This window comes from Passer domesticus, chromosome 8 (assembly GCF_036417665.1).
Source record: "Passer domesticus isolate bPasDom1 chromosome 8, bPasDom1.hap1, whole genome shotgun sequence".
In the NCBI taxonomy this organism is placed as follows: Eukaryota; Metazoa; Chordata; class Aves; order Passeriformes; family Passeridae; genus Passer; species Passer domesticus.
The window spans coordinates 6,903,107-6,918,359 of NC_087481.1; the positions used below are offsets into that span (position 1 = coordinate 6,903,107).

The window sequence follows — 15,253 nt, forward strand, 5'->3', positions numbered from 1 at the left end:
AGAGCTGCGTTGACCATGTGGAACAGCATCATGCGCTCGTCCAGGACTGCGGAGCCTGCGCTGCTGATACTCCTGGATGTGCTGAGGAGATGGCCCGAGCACAGCACGTGCACCTCGGATGGGGACAAAACGGGTGTCTTTGTCCTGGCTGTGAGTTTCTGCAACTGGCCTTTGCTGGCCCCAAAGCCGCCTCTCCAGCAGCTCTCCATCCTCCTTCCCCCACTGCATCTCCCTGCCTCAGGCGCTGGGCTGAAACCTGGCCTTGGGGCAGCCTCAGGGGCACCAGGCCCGGTGCTCCCCCTGCCTCTCTCCGGGCCTCTCCCTCCCCTGCTCAGGCCCTGCCACACGGACACCTCGGCACTGAGCGCTGTCTCGGGGGGCTTTGCAGGCAACTGTGGTGATGTGGAAGATCCTCCAGGTGCCCTGTATCCCACGTATTGTGATGGTGTATTTCCCCCGCCTCTTTGTGCATCTGCTCTTCCAAGTGCTCTTCAGCACTCTGGATATGCCAGAGAAGGTCAATACCTTCTGGAAGGGATGCCAGCAGCAATACGGCCTTGCCATCAGCCCCAACAGGTTCTCCATCCCACTCCTCCTGTCCCTGCCACATCCCTGGGCAGGAGCCAGTGCTCCAGCGTGACCTGGGCTTTGCTCTGCACGCAGGTTTGCAGTGCGGACCCTGATGTCCCTGCTCTGCCGAATGCAGCACGAGGATGTGGTGGTGGCAATGGAACGCAAGTGTGGCTGGGACACGCTGCTGTGTGCTGACACCCACCACTATGCCGTGGGTCTGCTGGCCAGGTGAGACTCCCTTCTCCCCGCTGCCTCTGACATTCGTGCACTGCGCCCAGGGAGCCCCACACAGTCCCTGTGGTCATGAACCACAGGGCCTTGTCACTGAGGGACAGCCAAGCAGAGTGGAAAAGGCTGGGAGAGGAGGGTGCCCATAAGGAGCCGCCTCCCAAATAGCCCAGGGCCCCGTGCAGGATGCTGGGGAAAGACCAGACCTCTGTGAGTCAGTCCTGGCAGAGGTCTATCCCCCAGCCCACAGTCTTGGTTACTTTTTCTCCTGCCAGGGAGATGTCCTGTGTCTCCATCCCCTTGCGTTCCCAGATCATTCGCTACCTGCTCCGGCTGCTCAGCACACAGGAGCCACGCTGGGAGCTGCCTGCCCTGGCGTTCCTTGCGGAGGTGAGCCTGATGGCCAGTGCTGCCTCGCTGAGCTGCCTCCCAGTTCTCTGCCCTCTCGTAGCCACAGCTGCCCACGCCCTGTGCTGCTGCCTGGGCCCAGCCCTGTGCGGTTCTGGGCTCCTGCCGGCCGGGTCCCCTGACACTGCCCTGTGCCTTTCAGGTCCTCGAGTTGCTGGACTTGAGTGAACATGGTGCTAACAGACTCCAGCAAATCTTGTCAAGGCAGCTGCGGAGCGAGTGCAGGGAGAGGCGTCGCCTGGCACTCAGGGTCCTTTTTGAGATCATTGACGATCCCTCAATGGTGAGAAAGGGGCAGCGACTGAGGCTGAGCTAGAAAATACAGTCTCTTGGGCTTGGCTGGGCTCTGGGAACTGGGGCAGATGCTCCCAGCTCTCTTGCCTCCCGGTTCAGCTGCCCGAGTGCTTCGGGACAGACCTTTAGCCTCTGAGCCCTGTGGCAGCAGGATGGATGGTGTTTCACAAACTTGTGTTCCACATAGAACGAGAAAATGTGGAGCCTGACTGAAAGTCTTGTGGAGCTCCTGTGGGACGCAAATGGAGAGATAGTCAGCATGACAGTCATGCTACTCAGCTTTATCATCTTGGACAATGACATGCTGATACCCAGCCCCATGGCACTGCAGCTGGTTGAGGCGCTCCTGCCACTCTTTGACCATGTAAGGCTTGCTGCCCCCAGCCACGGCCACTGGGTGCTGCCCAGACACTTTGTACCCTGTGGATTTGCAGGCTGCGCCAAGCTGAGCCCTGTGCAGCTGATGCTGAGGTCTTTTTTTCTTCCTTTCATACAGGAGAATAGCCAGGTGCAGCTGCTCTCCATACTGCTCTTCCGAACATTGGTGACTCTTCCACAGGAAAAGGAAAAAGAGGCCCTGAAGACACACCTGCGCCAGAGCCTGCTGCCACTCTTCTTCCACTGCTACAATGAGAATCAGCGTGTGGCAGAGGTGAGGACTCGTGGGCTGCTGCTGTCCCCCTGGCAGGGGGCTCGTCTGCCTCCTGCCCTGGCGCCTGCCAGGCTGCAGCCTCCTCCAGGCCTTGGCACAGGGACACGGGTCCTGCACCCTGGGCTGTGGGGACATCTCCGCGTCTCTGCTGCTCTCCAGGCCTCTCTGGAAACGCTGCTTTGTGTGGTGGAGTTCCTGAAGAGAAGCGATCTTGAAAAACTGGTGAAGGACAAGAAGCTGTGGAAATTCACTGAGTGCCTGGTAAGGACGGGCTGGAAGCCCCAGCCTCAGCCTGGAGAAGGCCCCTGAGTGCGGTGCTCAGTGTGCGGCGCTGGCAGATGTTCCCTTGCCCGCTGCTGCACCCCGAGGCCGGGCGGGCTCTTCTCCAGGCTCCTGTGGGCCCGAGCCGGGGGCCGATGGAGCCCTGGCCCGGCGGGGCTGCGGGATGGGATGGCAGTGCGGCTCCCCGGGCAGCAGCCGGCCCTCTGCCCCCTCCAGAGCCCGGCGCCAGCGGCTGCTGGCCGTGCCTCAGGGCTGTGCGGGCAGGGGAGGCTGGGGCTGGGCGCAAGGAGCGCCTGGCCGAGGGGCTGAGCCCGCGCCAAGCCTTCCCTGCTGCCGCTCTCTGCAGCTGGCAGAGGACACGAGCCGAGCGGCCGAGCACCTGCGCCGGGCCCTGCCATACCTGCGGAACCCACAGGAGTCCCTGCGAGAGGCGGCCATCAGGTTCATGGGTGAGCCACGAGCCCATGGCCATTTTATCTGCTCCCTCCCTGCCCCGCCGCAGCTTGGGCCCAGCCCTGCCCGCTGCCCCGGCAGTGCCGTCCAGGCCCGGCACCGTGGAGCCCCGCCTGGCCCAGGCACTGCTGCTGCCCTCTGGCAGCCGTGCCCTCGGGCGGCAGCGTGCGGCGTGGCCCGGGCTGAGCCCTGCCGGGCCAGCAGAGCGTGTGGCCGCAGCGCCGGCAGCGCCGCTGGCAGGGAGCTGTGCCGCTGGCGCCGTGACAGGCTCTGTGTTCCCAGGCATGGCCGGGCGGCACCTGAGGGGGAAGAGGGAAGAGCTCCAGCTCATCTGCAGCGGTGAGTGAGGGCAGCGGGCTGGCAGTGGGGGCTGGCGGGGGCAGCTGTGAGCCCTGCCCCGGCTGCCGAGGGCTCTGCTCCTTGTGCAGTCGAGGGGCAGCGTGGGCAGAGCACACAGACATTTCAGGGCCATTGGGGCATTCGTGGCCAGCAGTTTCGGGCTGAACCCATTGCTCCCTGCTCCCTCCTGGCCATGGCTAGAGCGGGCTGGGATGGCCCTAGCAGGGGGCTCTCCTCAGGTCCCTGCAGATCCAGGATCTGACCATTGCTCTGTTCCTCTCTCTTTCAGCCCTTGAACACCTGACAGAGGACATCAGCAGTGCCGTGTCTGACGCAGCACTTCAAACATTGTATGTCCTCCAGGCACTACAGAGTGGGCGATATTCCGTCTTCCAGAGGCTGCAAAATCAATTCCGCAGGGCATGGAGGACACGGCCTCGTCTGTCAGGGCTCCGCTGGCTGTGCTGCTGGAGCTCTGCAGAGAGCTGATCCCAGAGGCTCTGTCTGCTGGGCTCACCTGAGCCAGCAGGAATTTTCCATTTCTTTCAGATTATTCTTTTCTTCTTCTTGTTTTTTCCTTTAGTATATGAATATAGGATGTGTTGTAATAAACAGACTCCCAGGAGCTTTCTTTTGCTGCCCAGGGTCTGCAGGGCATAGGGAAGAGGGGGAAAAGGGTGTCTGGGCTCAACAAGCTGCCCAGGCGTGCAGTGTTGCAGATAAAATGGCCAGAAGCCCCTTGGCCTTTGGTGGTTCTGCTGAAGCCTTTGTGCTGCCAACAGAGCAGGTGGGCAGAGGCCAGAGCTGCAGGGATCCCTGTGAGACCGGTGCCTGGAGATGGCCACAAGCCCTGTCCCAGGCAGGAACCGCCATCTGTGTCCTCCTGCCTGTGTGCTGCTGGCTGCATTGCTGAGGGCTCCCAGGTGCCTCTGGATGGGGCTCCTCTGGAGCTCCTGGAGGGCTGCGGCGCTGCTGCCGGGCAGCTTGGCCGGGCTGGGGGAGACCCTGAGGGGACGAGGCCATGAAGGGATGAGGGGCAGCAGAAGCCCTGACAGGACAAGGCAGTGGGAAGGCACAAGGCGGGTGGGTGAGGGACTGGGTGGCTCTAACGTTGGCCCGGGGGTGGCAGTGGGTTGGAGACAAAGAGACCACTCACCCTGATTTTCATCTCTGCAAACAGAGAGCGCTTATTCTCAAGCCCTTCATTATAAAGAGCCTTTGAAAAACCCAGTCTGGAAAATGTCATGGGTCTGATCTCTACGCCCCTTCAGATTCTGGGCAGTGAAATGCTGCAGCCTTGGGAGAGATGTGACTGGGCGAGGCCCTGTCAGTCACACCAGGGGCTGGTACCGTCACACAGTACAAGCCAGCCTGCGCTGTGACACACAGCAACAGAGTGCAAGGCACAGCTCCGGGTGCTCCCCATGAACCTCAGCTCTGGGAGCACTGTCTGCCCCAAGCTCCAGGGGCTGCAGTGGGAGCCCGGCTGGGCTCTGCCCTGGGGCCATCCTGCAGGGACAGCTGGAAACAGGCAGCATTCAGCTGCCACAAACAGCCAAGCCAGGGCTGCAGGGCAGCTGCTCCAGCCCGGACTGCACTGCTGTGTGCTGTGCTCTGGGGCTGGGCCTCCCCACACAGGGGACTGGACTGGAGTGCCAGAGGAGACAGAGAAGCTTCAGCTTCAGCCTCACTGAGGTGGCTGCGTGGGCTGGGAAGAGTGGGGAGGCTCAAGGGGATTCACAGAGCTCATCCTGCTGCAAGGATGAAGGGAGTGGGAACTCAGCAGTGAGGAGAGCTGAGGGCTGGAGAGTGGCTCTGAATGACACTAAAATGCCACTGGACCTCTGAAACATTGCTGCTCCTCAGCCAGTGACAGCATGAGTCCCTAAATCTGGGGCTCAGCCCTCCTTGTGGTCAGGGGCAACAAGGAAGGCCAGCAAGTGATGGAGACAGCAACGGGCTGGGAATTCACTGGGGGAAAAAAGGGAGCAGTTGAGAAGTAAAAGGCAGCTGGGGGAGAGAACTGTTCAGAGAAGGGCTGAGCTACAGCTTGAGCAAGCTGAAAAATGTCATTTGGAGTCATCCCAGATTGATTTGATTTCAGAAGGTATTGAACAAGTTTAATTTTTGGGAGGTGTCACTCTGCAAACTTGAGCTGTGTTGCCAAAATGCTCAAGCAAGTCTGTGCTGCAGGTGACACCATTTCTTCTTTGGCTGATTCCGGCCCGGTGCTGAGCTCCAGCAGAGCCCTGGCAGAGCCCAGAGCAGCCTCAGCATCCACAGAGCCCAGCTGCAAGGAGAGAAAGCAGAAACTGCCCGTCAGCTGAGGGCTCCGGTCCCCTTGTCCCAGCTGCCCGTGGTGCCCAGGCCATGCTGGCTGTGCCCAGAGCAGTGCCCAGAGCTGCCCATCAGTGCTGCCTTTGGGAGCAGGGCAGGAGGGCAGGACATGTGCCCAGCCTGCAGCCAGCCATGGCACATCCACCTGCTCAGCAGCTGCCCAGAGCAGGATGCTCCTGTGCTCGCTGCCATCTCCCAAAAGCTCTGAGCCCACCCCCCCAAGCACACGGGGACCCACCTCATGCCATCCATGGCTGGAAGAAAAGCTGGTCCCAAACGATGTCCTCAGCCTGCTCCAAGGGCACGGCCCATCCACGCTGCAGCTGGTCCCAAGCACTTCCTGATCCAGACTGGACCACTTAGAATGCTTCCTCTAGAAAAAACAAACAAATTGTTGAAAAGAGGTTAGAGACAAAAAGGGAAAAGAAGAAGAAAGGTCAAAACTCTTAGCTCCGTCAGGGCCTTGAGGAAGGCCCAACCTCTACATGCCAGGGAAAAACCCAGCCATGTGTGAGCAAAGCCCAGGTTTTCTCCCTTCCCCCTGCACTGCCCCCCACAGTAACGGTGATCCCAAAGCAAACAAGGGCAGTGGAGCTGCCCAAGCCCTTCCTTGCCTGCACAGCAAAGCACCTGCGCACAGATTTGGGAGTCCCACCTCTGCTCCCACCACGGGGGTTTGTTTGTGTCGGGCTGGCTGCCCCAGGCTGGGGCACGGTGGGTGCTGGGGGCTGTTGGCAGGGCCAGGAGCCCACTCCCATTTCGTACCCACCCCAGCCCATGCCCCCAGCCCTGCCAAAAGCAGCTGGGCAGCTGACTGAAGGATCAGCTGCATCTGCCTCAGCAAAGGGGGAACCTTTGCTTCCCAGCCAGGCTGGGCAATGCCCAAATCTGGGAGCATTTCCCCAGGTGTGGACTCATCTGCAAATTCCCTGTGGAGTTTGGCTTTGAAGAAGGTGCCACAATCAAAGTGCATCACCTTCAACTGCTGGTGGCCAGGTTGAGGAAGAGGTTGTCATCCTTCATGTCATCCTTGATGTCATCCTCGCTGTCTCCTGCAGCAGCAGCCCCACCCGGTACAGCTTCTCTGGGGGCTCCTTCTCCTTCCCTGGGGTGAGACCAGGCTGTCAGGGCTCTGCCCAGGGCCCCAGCTGTCAGGGAACCAGGACAAGCAAAACCTGCTTGGATGGTGGCCACCAGGGCTGGGCAGAGCAGCTCAGCTCCAGCACAAGGGCTGCGTGTTCCCATCCCATGACCCTGGTGCAGTGACACGGGCTGGCTTTCTTTGCTTCTCATTGCCAAGGCATGTGTGCAGCTGTAACATACCAGGGCCCTGCAGCACAGTGTGCCTGTGGCTCTCTCCCTTCTTCTAGGGCAGATGAATATCCTGCATCCAAGGATGACAGAACACCTCTTCTAATGAGGGTCTGGCCAAGGGGTGCATGGATAAACACCACCCAATCAGATTTTGGCACTCTGGGGAGAGAAACCAGAAACTGCCCGTCAGCTGGAGAAGGCTCCTGTCTGCTTTGCCCCACTATTCCCATGCCCAGGCCATGCTGGATGCGCTCAGAGCTGGGCCTGAACTTTCCCATCAATTCTTGGTTTTGGGGGAGAGCAGGACATGTGCCACCTCCTCAGCAGCTGCCAGAGCGGGATGCTCCCGAGCCCGCTGCTGTCTCCCAGCACTGGTATTGCACCCATGCCCAGAGAAGAGGATTCACCTGGAGAGAGCCGTTGTGGCAGTGAGAGCTGGCCCCAGCTGAAGTTCCAGCCCCTCCTGAAAGGCATCTTCCCACAGACCATCTCGTGCAGCAGGATGCCCAGGGACCAGATGGTAGCTGGCTCGCCATGGTACCAGCCAAAGCGGGTCCATTCCGGGGGGCTGTAGGATGGTGTTCCTGTGGAATAGAGATGGAGTTCATCAGGGGGATGCTGCTGCTCCCAGAGCCTGGCCCCAGCATCCCTGAGCGGGCGGGGGCTGCATCAGTGGCACACAGGGTGACCACTGTCCTCTCACCAGCATCTGGGACTGGTGTACAAACTTGGGATTGCAAAAGAAGCCACTGGTGTGGGAAGGGGACAGTGGAAGCCCTGGCTAGGCCTGACCGTGACATGCAAAGGAAATACCCACTGCGTGCTGGGGAAAAACCATGCCCTCATTCTCCCTGCCTGCACTGCCCCAAACATATTATAAAGGCAAGACAAACAGGGCAAGTGGAGCAGTCCAAGCCCTTCTTCCTCTTGCCTGCACACAAACCGGCTGGGGCACAGGTTCTGACCTCCCTCTCTGCTACCCCCACCCACGGCTGTTTTTGTCAGGCTGGCTGCCCCAGCCCAGCCCCAGTCCTGGGCACAGTGGTGGGCAAAGGCTGCCAGCAGGGCTGGAAGATGGCTCCCCACCCAGCCCTGCTCTAAAGCAACTCAGCTGCAGATTCAGTCCCCTGAGTGGCAGCAAAAGGGAGAATCCCTGCTGCCACAGCCAGCTTGGGCTGTGAGATCTTGGGCCATGAGATGCCAGGAGCGGGAGCACAGCCCTGGGTAGGCTCACCTGCAAAGTGAGTGTAGGCTGTCTCTTGCAGGTAGGTGCCACAGCCGAAATCAATCAGTTTGGCTTGCCCGGTGGCCAGGTCAACCAGGATGTTCTCTGGTTTGATGTCGCGGTGCAGGACCCCGCAGCTGGTGCAGTGCCACACGGCCTCCAGCACCTGCCGGAACAGCTGCCGCGCCACCCCCTCGGACAGGAAGCCCCGTGCCCGAATGAAATGGTGCAGGTCCTGACAGTGCTCCGGCCGCTCCAGCACCATGAAGATGTCATTGTGGAGCTCAACCCACTCCAGCAGCTGGACCACACCGGAGAAGCCACTGGACACCTTGTCCAGCAGGACAATCTCCAGGGGAGCGCTGGTGCCGTCGGGCTGCGGGAGGAGCACGATGCTGTCAGTGGGCCTGATGCCGTGCCGGGGGTCAGGAAGCCCTCAGCCAGCCCGGGATGCTCTGCACCCTGCGATGGCCCCATGCCCGCTCTCCCTCGAGGCGTCCTGGCGGCTCCCACCCTGCCGGGCCTCGGCTCATCCCTGCCCAGCACAGCACCTCGCTCACTCACCAGCTCACCCCAGTGATGGACGCAGTACCATGGCACCCTCTTGATGGCTACCTGCAAGCCAAGTGCAGAACAGGGCTCAGCTCACTGTCCACCCTGCCCAGGGCCATCCTCCTCCCGCCTCCTCCGCCCTGCTCCTCCTCCTCCACCCCCTCCTCCTGCGCCCGCCGCCGGCCCCGCCGCTCACCGGGGCGCCGTCCGAGAGCCGCGTTGCTGCGAAGACGCTGCCGAATCCGCCCCGGCCCAGCAGCGAGCCCAGCCGGTACCGCTCCTTCAGGCGCTGCTGCGCCTTCCCTGCGGGCGGGACGCGGCTGTCAGCGCTCGGCCCGGGGCCAGCAACGGCCCCCGAGCGCCCCTCACCCGCCCCGGCCCGGCCATCCCCCGGCGTTCGCTCCCTGCAACGGGACAGCGGCGGCTCGGGGCCGGAGGCCGCGCTGCCGAGCGGCGGAGCAGGCGCCGGCCAAGCCGCAGCGGAGACGGCGGGAGCGGCGGGGCCGCCTGTGTCCTCCGCGGGCCCCGGGAGGAGCCGGGGCCGGGGCCGGGGCCGGGGTCGGGGTCGGGGTCGGGGCCGGGGCCGGGGCCGGGGCCGGGGTCGGGCCAGGCGGAGCCAAAAGCCGGCGATGCCGCCCCAGGCACTGAACCCCGCCCAGCAGCGCCACCGCCAGCACGGCCAGAGCCGGGCTGGGACCAGACCTCGGTGGGACGGCCGGGGGCGGGCACGGGGCAGCCCCGCCCGGGGCCGGGGGCGGGCCAGGGGCATGGCCCGGCCCGGCACGGGGAGAGGGAGGCGGGGAGAGGAGGGGAGACCGGGAAAGGGAGAGCGGGACAGGTACGGGGAAGCGGGAGAGGGAGAGGAGAAGGGAATCTGAAGTTTCTTCTCTCGCTGACGCTGCTGCCGCTGCTGCTGCCGCCGCTGCTGCCGCCGCTGCTGCAACTGAAGCTCCGGGGCCGTTTGTCCCCGTGTCCTTTTGTCCGTTGCCCGCTCGCCCCCGCCTCGAGCCCCACGTTCCCCGAGGGCAGCCCCTGAGCCTGTCCAAACACGGGAACTTTGCCGAGTTCAGCCAAGAGCCAGAGTCTGGACTCCTGCACAGTGGCTCAGGAATCCCCTCGGTCGCTGCTGTGCATTGTACCTGCTGAGGGTCAAACACTCTCAGAGCGTGTTCCCTGAATGCAGAATTTGTACCTGACCCAAACACTGCACTTACCTCTCCAGCATTGCTTTCCAAGAAAAACAGGGGAAGCCAAACTGTGTGTAGGTCATGGTATCTTAAAATGTCTAAAACTTGCCAACTCATGGATCTTAGAAGTGAGATCTGTTTGGAATTAATGGGATGGACAACTAGTGCAAGATGGAAAAGGGGAGCATAAAAATAAATCAAGAAAAACGTCTTGAATTGTTTCAATTTTTATTTAATTTCTTAAAAGCTCTTTCAGTTTTTCCAGAAACTTCTCCTCAGTCCTGTTTGCTTTTTCCATGAACCTTTCCCGGAGAACGAGGTGCAGCTTCTGTCACAAGGTGTGCCACCAACTGCAGCTTTCCACACTGTGTGTGCAGCACAACACTTGCAGCAAAGCAGGACAAATATTTGAAGAATTTTGCAGCTTGTTCTTTTCTTTTCCTTGTGGGCTGGGCAGTTGTGCCATTGGTAAGGTTTTCATTGTTACTGTTCTACCCTAAGAAAACATGACAGGCTACCAAGAACTCCTGGGGAATGCAAGCCTGACTGAATGCAGAGAAACAATCTGCAGAGCCTGCAGCCAGAAGTGGAGAGCTGTGTGATCATCATTCCAACACCCCCAAGGACATCTTGAAAGTGATCTAGAAGATGAAAATGGGCTGACAGAGGGAGTTTGTTTCTGTGCTCACTTCAGATTCTTCTACATCTGAAATCATTTCTAAAATCTCCATCTAAATCAAGAGTACAATCAGTTCATGAAAAGCACCAGAACAATCTGCACCTCTCAGGAGATGACTGAAAGAATCTGAAAAGGAAAAATGCAGGAGAAATGCATTTCTCAGCACTGCAGTATCTGCCTGCCTGAAACCCTCCTCCATTTCCTCCCCATCCCTGGATCTGTTGGTGTCAGTTCTGTATTCGGTGGTGCCTCCAGCCCTGAATCCCCTCATCTACAGCCTGAGGAACCAGGAGCTCAAGGCTGCAGTGTGGAGACTGATGACTGGACATCTTAGGAAGCATTAAACTGATTGCCAATTTCTGCAAATCACTTGTAACAAAATTAATTTTTGATAGTTCTGCTGGTTTGGTTCTTTGATTTCCCTGTCTTTTTTTTTTTTTTTTTTAATATTCTTCCTAAATCTAGATCATTGTTTCTGCTATTTCTGACTTTGTCACTCTACACATTCACCGTGGCCGCAGACTGTGACAATGAGGAGCTGTGCTCTCAGTGGCTTTAAAAGAACTAAAGGATCTCCCAGCAGAGTTTTCTGCAGAGATGCCCTTTTGTTGCCTTCTCTGGAGCTGCAGCAGCAATGTCTGTGTGCAGAGCTGGGGCAGATCAGTGCTGGCACAGCAGCTGTGCCCAGCAGCAGCAGCAGCACTTGGTGTTGGCAGTGCTGCTGCCGTGGCCCTGCCCCGCTGCCCTGGTGGCCCTGGTGTTGCTGCAGGGCCTGAGTGCTCTCGGGGCCGGGCACAGTCCTGGGGGTGGCAGTGCCGGGGCTGCAGCAGGGACAGGCCATGGGCACTGCTGGGGCAGCGCTGACGCCTCAGGCCAGGGCCTGGGGGCTCCAGGCTCCTTGCCCAGGCTCTCTCAAGAACATGGCCAGGCCAATGCTCAGCACAGAAAAGCCCCAGGGTGAGCAGCCCCAGGCTGGCCGTGGGCAGGCTGGGGGCAAACAGCATGGCTGGGGCTCTGCAAGGGCCCTGGGGGAGACGGGAAGGAGCAGCAGAGCAGGGGCTGATCCATCCCCAGTGTGCTGCACAGCCCAGGGCAGCGTCCCAGAGCGTCCTGATGGAGCTGCCAACAACATCCCCCCTCTGCAGCCCTGGCCTCTCCCCTAGCTCACACAGGTGCCGCATCCTTGCAGGCACAGCCACGGCAGCACTGGCTCAGGAGCCCCTGTTTGCATTGCACAGAGCAGGCAGGAGCACCCCCATGCTGCTGCTGTGGGGACATGAACCTGAGGGAGCACAAATGCCATCAGCCCCTGGGGCCAGCAAGGTCTGGGGGACTCCAGGGAAACCACTCAGCTTTGTCCTGGCCTCTGCAGTCAGCCAGAAAGTTTGTTCCCATCAGCTGGGAGTTTCCTGTGCCACTGCAGACGCTGTTGCTCAGAGCCAGATCTGTCTGGCAGCCACCCCCAAACTGCACTCAGCATTTCCTTGGCTTCACCTCTGCTTTCGTTACTCTTCCCTCGTACAAATATCTTCCTCTTGCCCACCCCTGTTCCCACCCCTGCAAACAGCCCATTCCTGTTTGCCCTTTCCTCTCTGGCCCCACTCCCCATTGCAGTTCCTGACTTGGCACCATGGGAACATCCCTTGCGCAGCAGGATCATCCTCCAAGTGCTGCAGGAATTGTCTGCAGACTCCTGCAGTGCCTGGTGCTGCTCCCTTGCCAGAGGCACCCCAGGCCAGGGGGGCACATCTGGGCTGCTGTGTCTGCCTGTGGGGCTCCCTGTTGTGGGCAATGAGGAGGAGCTGCAGAGGCTCTGCAGGACTGACAGGATGGGCTTTGGGGCTGGCAGGACAAGGTGAGGCACCTGGGCTGCTGGAGCTTCTGAAGAGGAGGCCCAGGGCTCTTCGTGCAACTGCTCTAAGGGTGGTTTCAGAGAATCCCAGAATCAGTAAGGTTGGAAAAGTCCTTGGAGATCATCAAGTCCAACCTGTGCCCTGACACTGCCTTGTCTCCCTGACGCCTCCTCTTCAGGGGAGGATAAATGAACTCAGTTCTCTCACCTGCTTCTCACAGGACATGTGCTGCAGACCACTCATCAGCCTTGTTGCCCTTCTCTGGACATGATCCAGTCCCTCCATGTCCTTCCTAAATTGGGGGGCCCAGAACTGGACACAACACTTGAGGTGCTGCCCAACCAGTGCTGAGCACAGGGGAAGAATCACTGCCCTGCTCCCGCTGGCCACACCATTCCTGATCCAGGCCAGGAGCCATTGGCCTTCTTGCCCACCTGGGCACACTGCTGCCTCATGTCCAGCCTGCTGTCCATCAGTCCCTGCAGGTCCCTTTCTGCCTGGCTGCTGTCCAGCCACTCTGTCCCCAGCCTGTAGTGCTGCAGGGGTTGTTGTGGCCAAAGTGCAGGACCCGGCACTGGGACTTGTTCAACCTCAACTTGTTGGTTTTGGGCCCTGGATCCAGCCTGTCCAGGTCCCTCTGCAGAGCCCTCCTGTCCTCCAGCACAACCACACTCACACCCAGCTTGGTGTCATCTGCAAATTTGCCGATGCTGGACTCAATCCCCTCAGCCAGACCAACAATGCAGATACTGAAATCCACGCTGGCTGGCTCTGATGTCTCGGCCATCCTGTGGGCGCCCTGTGATGGCTCTCAAGGTGATCTGTTCCATAACCTTGCCAAGCACCCAAATCAGGCTGACAGGCCTGGAGTTCCCCAGATCCTCCTTCCAGCCCTTCTTGGGGATGGGCTCACATTGGCACCTCCACTCCTCTGGGACCTCCCTGCTGATCCAGGACTGATGGTAAATGATGGAGAGCAGCTTGGGGAGATCATCCACCAGCTCCCTCATCCCTCTAGGATGGATCCCATCTGCTCCCAGAGACACCTGTGAGCACCTGAGTGGCTCAGCAGGTCCCCAGCTGCTTCCTCCTGGATTCCAGGGGCTGTTCTGCTCCCTGTGCCCATCTACCAGCTCAGGAGAACACTTGTCCTGAGGATGGCCTGTCTTATTGTTGAAAACTGAGGCAAAGAAGGGGTGAAGTACCTCAGCCCATTCTTCATCTTTGGTAATCATATCCCTCACAGTAAGAAATGCAGGTTGTCCTTACCCCTCCTTTTGACATTAACGTACCTATAAAAACATAATAATTAACCTTCACAGAAGTATCCAAGTTAAGTCCTAACTGAGCTTTTACCTCTCTAATTTTCTTTCTGCATGACCTAACAACATCCTTAAACATTTCTTGATTTACCTGCCTCTATGTCCAAAGGTGCTGCACCCTCTTTTTAATCCCTAGAAATATCCTTTTTAATCCCTTTTTAATCCCCCTTTTCCTTGAAAAGCTCCATGCCCAGCCAGGCCAGTCATTTCCCCCTCTGGGTCATCTTTCTGCACAAAGGGGGCAGCCTACTCTTGCCCCTTCAAGATTTCTTTTTTGAAGTGTTTCCATCCTTCCTGGAACTAATTGTTTTTAAGGGCTGTTTTTTTAAAAAAATCAATAACTGATTTGGTACTCCCCAAATCTGCATCCTCAACAGGCCAAAGTCTGCCCTTAAAAGTCCAGTGTAGAAGATTTATTGATGCCCCTCCTTCTTTTACAGAATATTTAAAAAGTCAATAATTTCATGGTGACTGTGCCCTAAAGAGCCTCTGACCAGCACTTCTCCCACCAGCCCTTCTCTGTTCATGAACAGCAGGAGACAGAGCTTTCCTTGCGAGTGGGTATTGCAGGAAACCTCCCCAAAGTGCAGCTTGGAAGGTTCAGGCTGGAGCTGAGGAGAAAGCAAAATCCCAGCCAGACTGGAATTGTTTAGCTTGAGGTGTGGCAGTGTGAGGCTGGGCCATGGCCGGCTCTGTGTGCCAGGAGCCGGCAGCGCTGGGTGCAGGGAGCCCAGGGAGGGCACAGAAACGCTGGCTGAGAAATGCTGGGGCACAGCGAGAGGGGCGAGTGCAGCCGGCCAGGGCACAGGAGCAGCACGCACAGGGGGCACAGCCTGCAGGACAGATGGCCGAGGGCTGGGCAGGGCTGGCAGGGCCACAGGCACCCAGGCCTTTGTGCCCTGGGCTCGGGCAGCGCCTCTGGAGGCCCCACAGCACGAACTTTCCTGGCAGGGGCTGCACTTTGGCTCTCCCTCGGCCTCCCTGGCCAGGCTGGCAGGGGCTGCAGGTTGATGGCATTTGTCCTTGCTGCCCCTCACATCCCCCTGCCCCACAGAGAGCCCCGAGCCACCCGTGAGGGACAGGCCCTGCTGGCCCAGGCTGGGCTCAGGGCTTGGCCTTTCTGCTTCCCCCAGCCAGCCCAGGCCTTGCTCAGTATTGCAGTTCCCTGCCCAGAGCCTTGGGCTCCCTGCACTCCTGGCCTCAAGGATCTGCTCTCACCAGTCCTGGGGAGCCTTTGGCACTCCCTGCCCTCACTGGGGCCCAGCCATGCTCCAAGGCACTTGGAGTTTTGCTGCTGACTCCTTGAGCAGCTTCTTCATCCTTCTCTCAGTGCCTGAGGCTCCTGGACCCAGCCCCAAATCCACCGTGGGGCTGATTAAAACACAGAAAGCCCTGGGGAGCTCTTTGTCTCCCTTCAATTGTCTTCAAGTCTCCAGGGCTTCTGCAGTGATTGGAGTCAGTTTGGAGTTCTGTTAAGGAGGAAGATGTCAAAGTGCACCTCCTGATTTTTGGTTTTTTAATCACATATGTGAGTTTGGTTTTTATTTTTCATTGC

General features: G+C 59.3%; 1 protein-coding gene across 1 annotated transcript in view; it reads left to right on the top strand.

Annotated features, from left to right (window-relative positions):
- Positions 1 to 15,253, top strand: part of LOC135305560 (zinc finger protein 418-like) — a 409,899-nt gene that overhangs the window by 102,083 nt on the left and 292,563 nt on the right. The window contains exon 5 of the mRNA XM_064429294.1: positions 13,571 to 13,577. Coding sequence (XP_064285364.1) covers positions 13,571 to 13,577 — 7 coding nt within the window. The remainder of the gene's footprint in view (positions 1 to 13,570; positions 13,578 to 15,253) is intronic.